General features: G+C 44.5%; 1 protein-coding gene across 1 annotated transcript in view; it reads left to right on the top strand.

The window, feature by feature from the left end:
- The window catches only part of cemip (cell migration inducing hyaluronidase 1), a 143,141-nt gene that overhangs the window by 107,394 nt on the left and 25,577 nt on the right, over window positions 1–10,170 (top strand). The window contains exons 17-19 of the mRNA XM_079497686.1: window positions 717–845; window positions 4,210–4,295; window positions 5,994–6,125. Of these exons, the coding sequence (XP_079353812.1) occupies window positions 717–845; window positions 4,210–4,295; window positions 5,994–6,125 (347 nt within the window). The remainder of the gene's footprint in view (window positions 1–716; window positions 846–4,209; window positions 4,296–5,993; window positions 6,126–10,170) is intronic.

The raw sequence follows: 10,170 nt of genomic DNA, 5'->3' as shown, positions 1-10,170 counted from the left end.
AATCTTTTACAACTACACATCTACCTAAAACAATCTTTTACATACAAATATGAATACATCTAATCTAAGTACAAGCAATAACAGTTTTAAAATGTATTAGTGTTCTCACCTCTGGCCCGATTTCAACCATAGTTTAACTTCATTATTAAACATTTTGAGATCAGTTGGTCGTTTTATTTCAGTTGGTAGGGCATTCCACAGGTGTATCCCTTGTACTGAGTAAGACGACTGACCAAATGTGGTGTTACGCTTTTAAATAAATACGCTTTTGAATAAATACGCTTTGAAAAGTCTATGAGGAAAATGAACGGGGAATTATTTCCTGGGTCCTCATAGGGGGCGGGACTGCGACGCTGTACGGTCCACCCTGACTCTCATAATGCTGTGGATTTGACGGGAAACGTCCGAGGGAATATAGAGTGTAATTCATCTTAAAGGATATAAGACGTTCTGTCAAAACATAATCACTTTCATGTAATTTGCATACATACCTGAATGGGAGTAACAATGCAGAAAACAGGCAATTGACGTGGAAAGTGTCTCTTCTCTTGGGTACGCGTGTGTGTGCGTGCGTGTCTGTGTGTGTGTGTGTGTGTGTGTGTGTGTGTGTGTGTGTGTGTGTGTGTGTGTGTGTGTGTGTGTGTGTGTGTGTGTGTGTGTGTGTGTGTGTGTGTGTGTGTGTGTGTGTGTGTGTGTGTGTGTGTGTGTGTCTCCAGGAAACAGGGTTCTGGTTCATGTTCCACCATGTTCCCACCGGGCCCTCCGAGGGGCTCTACTCCCCCGGACGCACCGAGCACACCCCCATGGGCGAGTTCACCAACAACAGAGCCCACTCCAACTACAGGGTGAGATGGGTGGGTGTGTGGGTGGAGGATGGATGGGTGGGTGGGTGGGTGGGTGGATGGATGGATGGGTGGGTGTGTGGGTGGGTGGATGGATGGATGGGTGGGTGGGTGGGTGTGTGGGTGGATGGATGGATGGGTGGGTTTGAATTAGGCATTACCCCAGGTGGAGGAGTTTAAGTATATAGGGAATGAGATATTACCCCAGGTGAAGGAGTTTAAGTATATGTAGGGAATGAGACATTACCCCAGGTGGAGGAGTTTAAGTATATGTAGGGAATGAGACATTACCCCAGGTGGAGGAGTTTTAAGTAGTTTAGGGAATGAGACATTACCCCAGGTGGAGGAGTTTAAGTATATGTAGGGAATGAGACATTACCCCAGGTGAAGGAGTATCTCGGGGTCTTGTTCACGAGTGAGGGGAGGAAGGAGAAGGAGATCAGCCGGAGAATCGGAGCAGCAGGGGGCGGTATTGCAGTCGCTGTACCGCTCACTGTTGTGACGAAAAGAGAGTTGAGCCAGAAGGCAAAGCTCTCCATCTAGAGCAGGGGTTCTCAACCAGTGGGTCGCGACCCCTCGGGGGGTCGCCAAATTATTTTGGGGGGTCCCCAAATAAAATAAAAAAAAGCCAACTGAATGGCTGGGTTTACAAATTACACATAGTACATGCATATACTTTCCTTAATGATTAGATCTGGTTTCAGTATTTATTTATGATATACTGTATCTTCTCTATTATTATAGTCAGTTTGTAGTGGGGGTGGGGAAGGGGGGCAGGGCGGGGGTCGCGAGACATGACCAAAGCATTTCCGGGGGTCCCCAGCCAAAAACGTTGAGAACCCCTGGTCTAGAGCAATCTTCCTTCCTACTCTCACCTATGGTCATTGAGTGTGGGTCATGACCCAAAGAATAAGGTCGCGAACAAAATGAGTTTTCTTGCTGGCATCTCCCTTAGAGATAGGGTGAGAAGTTCATCTCCCTTAGAGATAGGGTGAGAAGTTCAGTCACACGAGATAGACTCGGATTAGAGTCGCTGCTTCTTGGCAACAGAGGATGGGAGGATGTACACTGCAGGGTGAGAAGGAGCGCGTCTGGGTTAGAGATTGAAGAGTTGTGAAGCTCCATCCCTATGAGAGACGAAGATAAACAAGATGGCAGAGGAGAGAGGGGGAGAGAGAGGGGGAGAGAGAGAGGAAAATGAAGGGAGGGAAGCAGAGGCGCCTCGGGGCTCAAACCGCGCTCTGCACACTGACCTCAGAGAGAGATTTATTGGTCGCTTGTGAAAAGAGGAAGTGATGTCGTTATCCCCCCCCCCCCCCCCCCCCCCCCCCCCCACGATGATCTCCTTGTTTTACTTCATCATAATTTTTCGACCGCGGTCGAGATCATGGATTTCACAATGCCACGGCAGATTTCCCGGTCCTTCATTGCGATCCCCAGTTCCTGCTTAATTATGCATGTGTCCCTAGCGATGACATCAGGAAACGACAGTTTTCTACCTCTGGTCTGCTTTGAGGCAGGATTCCAGAGAAGAAGGGAAGATATAACCTCATTGTCAGCTCTGTAGCAGTGGCTGGCAAACTGTGTTCCAGTGATGTATGTTTTCAATGTAATGGGTCCCGGGACCTTTTTAGATGGGTCCCATGGACATTTTCTGAGTCCCGCTTCAACGACGTTAGGAGTCATATTTTATCATTTTTACAAATTGCAGCATTTAACACTCTTATCGCCCAGCCTCATTTGGAACCATTAAATCAGTGCGCCCAGCGATCAGCTCCAGAGCCCCTTTCAAGGTGACACGACGCCATCTTGGTTGTGCTAGGATATAATATCATGTAGCCAAAAGATGAGCGGGATTATTTAATAAGGCGGAGACCTCCGTCTAGGGCGATAAGAGTAGACGGCGAAAACTAGAATTCTCAACAGGCCCGACCCTACCAGGGCCCTCATCAAACCCTGTACACTCAAGACGTTGCCCCCGCTGCCACCCTTAGATGTCCATATATAGAGCTGACCTGTTCTGACATTCCATATGTTGATCTGACCTCATCAAACCCTGTACACTCAAGACACGCTCCATATACGGCCAGTACAGAATTAATTCCATATGTTGATGTGACCCCTCCATCCCAAAGCGCCAGCGCTCACCCAGCAGTCTGCTGTCACCCAGGCGGATGCATGCTTCTCACCCTCAGGCGTCTTACTGGTAATACAAATCTACAAAGTGAGATACTACTAGGCCTATACAAACATTTTCAAATAATTATAGTGGAGTAAAAGTACAATATTTGCCTCTGAGATGTGTATAGTGGAGTAGAAGTAAGTACAGAAAATTGGACTCTGGTAAGTAAGTAAAAATCACACCCATGTGAAGTGAGGGGCTCTTATCATCGTACATCATCATGACATAACATGGGGACAGACAAAACAAACATTAAACTTTGTTCATTGTCAATGGCGTTTTTAATGTTTGTGTTAGGACAAGACAAAAAAAAAAAGCTGTAGGTACTTTGGGTGCTAAAAGCACATGCTTGTGCCTGGCCGGGAGGAAGGGACGGGGCATCTGGTTGTGAGTCAGAGAGACGCACGCACGCACGCACGCACGCACGCACGCACGCACGCACGCACGCACACACACACACACACACACGCACACAGAGGGAGTGTACACGTTGCGAGATGACACCAGGCGTGGCGTAATAACACGTATGTGTGTGCGTGCGTGCGTGTGTGCATGCGTGCGTGCGTGCGTGTGCGGGTGCGGGTGCACAGACACACACTGTATTTTGGCACCAGTCGTGCAAAAGCAATAAATGTTGATTAACGTGCTTTTGGTTGTTGCTCAACATGCGGTGGTTCCTCCCAGGCATGGGATGATCCTGGACATCTCTGTGGTCTCTCGTTCCTCCACTTTAGAAGAAGTGTCTGTGTCTGGGACTGCTCGTATGCGAGGCTGCAACTGGGTGCATCTCAAACAGCATGGCGACTTGTTTACAAACGAAACCTCGCAAGATGTCCCCACGAGAGTTGGGAACACCGCAGTACTGCTTCAGTATAGCTCCAACCAAAATAGTAACTTTATAAATCTATCGTAAAAGACGAAAATAAAACCGCATGAGTTTTCCTGATGTGATAAACTGTCAGAATCTGCTTTTGTTGCGTTCGTTTATGTGCTAAAAGAGTGACTTTGAGAGCTGTTTCCCCGTTACAATGGAAGTCGGAATGAGACCCTATTTTTTATTTCTTAAATTGCTAATAAACAACACACTCCCTCAAGGACCCCTGGGGGTCCCCGGACCCCACTTTGGGAACCACTGAGTTAGGGTTCATATCTTAACATCTCTGTGGTCTCTCTCGTTCCTCCCAGGCGGGGATGATCCTGGACAACGGAGTGAAGACCACTCAGGCCAACGACAAGGACAAGAGACCCTTCCTCTCGTTAGTGGGAGCCAGGTGAGTCAGGGGTCAGGGGGTCATCATGGTAAGCCATGTTGCTTGTGGTGGACGTTCGGGTCTAATTCCATGTTTTGCCATACAGAGATAGGCCTGAATGACCATAACAGGCCCGTAACTCTGAGTGGTTCAAATGGAATCCTTATGGGTCCATTTGGTTCCATTTGTACACCCAGAGTTAAGGGGGTCCTTGCAAATCATTTGAGAACCGTCGTAGTAAATCAATTCACAATTTACAATTTACAATTTAACAGGCACTATTAATCCAGAGCGATTTACAGTAAGCAAGAACAACACATGGTAATACAAATCAAAATATAAAAAAGTCATCATGAATCCTATGTAAGCTTTAGCATAAATTTGCGCAACTGTAAAGACGAAACGGAAGTGGGGAGGAGGCTCCACTTCCGCTTCATATTTTACTCCTGATCAGAGCTTCCGTTGCTCCAGACTGTATGACGGAATAATTTATATTTTACTCGTGATCAGAGCTTCCGTTGCTCCAGACTGTATGACGGAATAATTTATATTTTACTCGTGATCAGAGCTTCCGTGGCTCCAGACTGTATGACGGAAGAATTTATATTTTACTCCTGATCAGAGCTTCCGTTGCTCCAGACTGTACAACGGAAGCATTTATATTTTACTCATGATCAGACCTTCCGTTGCTCCAGACTGTATGTTTATGTTTATGTTTATTTATTTGATATGGACATAACAATTACATTGCTCATTGCACAGTTGTACAAATTGTAGATGCATCGTTTACAGTGTGTTAACACATGTGCTAGATTTCACCACTTGTCCACAGGAGACTTTTCAAAAAAATACAGTGACACTATAGTTTAAAAAACACCAAATCAAATACAAAAAATTATACATTCTAATAATATTTACAGCAAAATTACAATACCCATTACATAATCTCCAATACAAAAGTAAAGATAATCACTCTAGTAACCAGTCAGAAGCTATACATGTGAACACAGTTGATTTGATTTCAACCATAGTTTGAGTCCTCTGTAGAACACGTTACCATCCGTCACCATAGTTTTAGAACCGTAGGCAAAGAGTTCCATAGGTTTGCTCCCTTTACTGAGAAGGCAGACTGTCCGAATGAGTTGTTACACCTGGGAACAATACAGTTACCACTTGTTGAGGCTCGTGTGGTTGCTCTACCAGAGCTCGGAAGTCTATCAACCAGTCCAGAGAACAAAGGTGAAACATGACCATGTAAACATTTAAAAAACAATTTGATAGTAGAAAAAAACACAACATTTTTAAACGTAAAAAGGTTGTGTTTTTTTAAGATACCACAAAGGTGCCATTTCATCGGTTTTTGATCCATGATTTTTATAGCCTGTTTGTATATTGATGTTATAGGTTTTAAGACAGTTTGAGAGGATTGTGACCATGTTGTAATGCTGTATGCTAGGTGTGAGAAAATCATAGCATGCATGTACAGCTGTGCAGTTTTAGTTTTAGAAGTCCCTTCTAATATGACGAAAACAATTTAGATTTGGTATGACGGAAGCATTTGAACATTGCAAGAGGCAACAGTCTGGCAGCGCGAGACTACTACTTAACTATAGCTTTGGTTTGTTTTTCTTCTGTGTTGAGATGTTGTTTTATGCTGCTGTGTGTGTGTGTGTGTGTGTGTGTGTGTGTGCGTGCGTGCGTGCGTGCGTGCGTGTGTAGGTACGGACCTCACCAGGATGCTGACCCCTTCAAGCCCAGAGTACCAGCTCTCATCCACCACTTTGTAGCCTATAAGAACCAAGACCATGGAGCCTGGCTGAGAGGAGGGGATGTGTGGCTGGATGACTGTCAGTGAGTAGTACTTCTAACCCTATTGAGAGGAGATGTGTGGCTGGATGAGAGGGCATTAAGCAACTAGTCGACCTTGTTGGTACTAGTTGACTAGTTGATAAGATTTTTTGTTTTGTTTTTTCGATTTTGTAGGCATCAAGATCAGGTAGATTATAGTTACAGTCACCAAAGTACACAGTTTCTAAATGTACAAATATTTATTTCCGCAAAAAAAATGTAAACTAGTCAACTAGTAAATATGACTAGAAGTGAATGCCCTACTGGATGACTGTCAGTGAGTAGTAGATCTAACCCTATAGAGATAATAATGATCAAGTTGTGGATCCTTGACATGAAACTGGATTTCAAACATTGGATTTAAAGATTCCTTTGGTCTGCTTTTTTCTTTTCTTTTTTTTTTAGAAAAGCAATTATACAAATCATTATAATCAGTGATTTCACAGTAATTAATTCAGTAACTAATTCATATTAGTCCGAAAACGTATTTCCACTGAGGTCCTCTCACACTGAACGGAACAATACTTTAAAATACACCACAATACATACACAGTTAATATACATTACATACACTACTTAACTATTACATCACAATACACATAACAGTACAGATACATTACATACACATAACAGTACAGATACATTACATACACAACACAACATGTACGTCCCTGCTTCGGCTGTGGTTGTTTTGTTGATCCAGTGTCAACAGACACCAGATTGCTTTGGGAGACTCTCCTCCTGCCTCTGAATCTCTGAAAGATTTATGTTTATTTGTTTATTAATTTATTTAATTTTTTCACCATGAAGCAAAAGAGAAATGTGATGCATGCGTGCGTGCTTGTGTGCATGTGGTGCGTGCGTGCGTGCGTGAGTGTGTGCTTGTGTGCATGTGATGCATGCGTTCGTGCTTGTGTGCATGTGATGCTTGTGTGCATGTGGTTCGTGTGTGAGTGTGTGCTTGTGTGCATGTTACGCATGCGTGCATGCTTGTGTGCATGTGGTGCGTTGTGTGTGTGTGTGAGTGTGAGACAGACACTGCACTGTATGGTGCATAAACACTATATTCATATTAGCCACAAGTTTTAATTTCCTCTTGGAATAGAAATGATCTACAAGCTCACAATGTGTCCAGGCCTGCTATGCATACAGTACGTGATACAACTGTACGGAGAAGTACATCATAAATACACAACTGTACGGAGAAGTACATAATAAATACACGACCGTACGGAGAAGTACATAATAAATACACAACCGTACGGAGAAGTACATCATAAATACACGACCGTACGGAGAAGTACATAATAATTACACGACCGTACGGAGAAGTACATAATAAATACACAACCGTACGGAGAAGTACATCATAAATACACGACCGTACGGAGAAGTACATAATAAATGCACGACCGTACGGAGAAGTACATAATAAATACACGACCGTACGGAGAAGTACAAAATAAATACAGGGACCTTTTCTTTGTTTTTCAAAGATACCCTTGTTAACTGTCCTATCCCAACACCACCTAGGGTATGGGAACTGTCCTACAGGGTATGGGAACTGTCCTACAGGGTATGGGAACTGTCCTATTCCATTCCGATTGTGTGCACATCTCAATGCCTATATTCAGGCCAGGTGCTGGATGTCAGGCATCAAGGCAAACATCAAGGAAGAGGAAGAACATCCGCACACCAGTTTGTAGAGCTCCGAGACTTACTTTATTTTAAGGCAACAAATTCAAACGTCTCGACCGACTAGGTCTTCATCAGGCAAATATTACAATGACGATGATACAAAAATCATTGATTCATGATCATGCATAACACCTGGGAGTGGGAAGGAGCACAGTAACCTAGACCAATCCCAGGGCTAGAACCGGTCAGTCCACCCATCAGAGGAGAATTTACCTGAGCAGAAAAACTTTACACACTTAAATCAATAGAAAATCAATAGAAAAATCAAGTTCATGAGAGTAAAAACATTAAAAGTCATGATTGATGATAATGATTAAAAGCACATACAGGTTAATAGGACATCCAACATGACAACATGTGTATAGGCCTAGTATCCATGATAGGGGTTCTGTTAGTGTGCCTGGTGAGCTTTGAACCAGGGATGTTCTGCACTGGGGAACAGGTAAGCTACCCCCTAGACCAGGGGTTCTCAACGTTTTTGGCCGGGGACCCCCGGAAATGCTTTGGCAATGTCTCGGGACCCCTGCCCTGCCCCCTCCCGACCCCCAATATAAATTGACTGCTACAATAACCTTAAACCATTTTGGGCGGGAACCCCTTTTGGTGTTTTAAGCATTGTTATAATTTAGCTATTGAAAAATAGCAGATCTACAAGCTCATAGCGCGCCACCGAGTGGCGCGCTACGAGCTTGTAGGTCTGCTATTTTTGAAAAATCGTGAAAATAAAATTTAAAATTTTTTTTTTTTTTTTTTTTTTTTTTTTTTGGAAAATAATTTGGGGACCCCCTAAAATAATTTGGCGACCCCCCGAGGGGTCGCGACCCACGGGTTGAGAACCCCTGCCCTAGACCACCGCTGGGTGTGGGAGACAAGCCTAAAAATAAATCTATGTCCCAAAAAGGGAACAGAAAAACAAGAAACTAATGAACCTTATTCTAAAGGAAAGGCTTTATATCAAATTCCTCATTTAGACCATCATGAGACATGGTATTGAGGAAATAAATCCAATGAGTTTCACGTTGGAGAAACTTCAATACCAACATAGCGCACATTATTAAGATTATGCTCCGCCATTTTAAAATGAGCAGCAACAGGATTGCGTTCATCACCAGTTCTTATACAGCTCCTATGTTGGGTAATCCCTAGTGCGTAGTGCACGGGATGTCTTGCCCACATACAAGTATGCCAGCCCACAAGGGCACTGGATAAGATGTACGTATACACTGACACCACGGCGCGTAATCAGCGCCTCAAACTGTGACTCCGCCCACCCCCGGGGGAAGTTGTGATTTGCTTTCGTTTACTGCAATGCAATTTGCGGCAGAGTAGCGATTATCAAACGTATTTGCAATGCCATACGTTGAAAGATCTGTTGCCCGTGGACAAGGCACGCTACCTCCGCAAGTTAGATAGCATCGGCATAGATGTTTGTCCGTATGTGATTAAGGATTGGACCAAGTTGCATTGGCAGCCATAGAAAATTCTTACCCCAGGCTAAAACCGGATGTGACGTTTGTGGGCGTTCCTGTCTAGCGTGGTGTCAGTGTATGGGACCTGTCCTACAGGGTATGGGACCTGTCCTATTCCAACACCACCTAGGGTATGGGAACTGTCCTACAGGGTATGGGAACTGTCCTATTCCAACAACAGGGAGAGGAAACTAATCTGTAAAATCTTAAACAGAAAAGAACACAAGCTCAACAACAATGAACAAAGATGATTATTATTCCATCACACTGTGGGTGTCCTCACCCACACGCACACGCACACACACGCACGCACGCACGCACGCACGCACACACACACACACACACACACACACACACACACACACACACACACACACACACACACACACACACACACACGCACACACACACACAGATACACACACATCTCCTTCTGGGTATTAAGAACCTGGCAACCGTACCGAGCTGCTGGAAAAGAAATTGATTGTTATTTATACCCAATATCATTGTATCTCCCTCAGACAGAGTGTGCGTGCGTGCGTGCGTGCGTGCGTGCGTGCGTGCGTGCGTGCGTGCGTGCGTGCGTGCGTGCGTGCGTGCGTGCGTGCGTGTATGCTGGAAATGAGAAGACTGATAATGATCTGCACATTATTCTGTATTTGGTGTTATTACTCACACACATTCTGTTGTCCCCCGTCCCTTTCCCCCTCCCTACTCTCTCTGTCTCTCTCTCAATCTCTCTCTCTGTCTCTCTCTCTCTCTCTCTCTCTCTCTCTCTGTCTCTCTCTCAATCTCTCTCTCTGTCTCTGTCTCTGTCTATGTCTATGTTTGTCTCTCTCTCTGTCTCTCTGTCTCTCTCTCTCTCTCTCTCTCTCTCTCTC

This window comes from Electrona antarctica (assembly GCF_951216825.1).
Source record: "Electrona antarctica genome assembly, chromosome: 3".
Classification (NCBI taxonomy): domain Eukaryota; kingdom Metazoa; phylum Chordata; class Actinopteri; order Myctophiformes; family Myctophidae; genus Electrona; species Electrona antarctica.
This window is presented reverse-complemented; position numbering and strand designations above follow the sequence as displayed.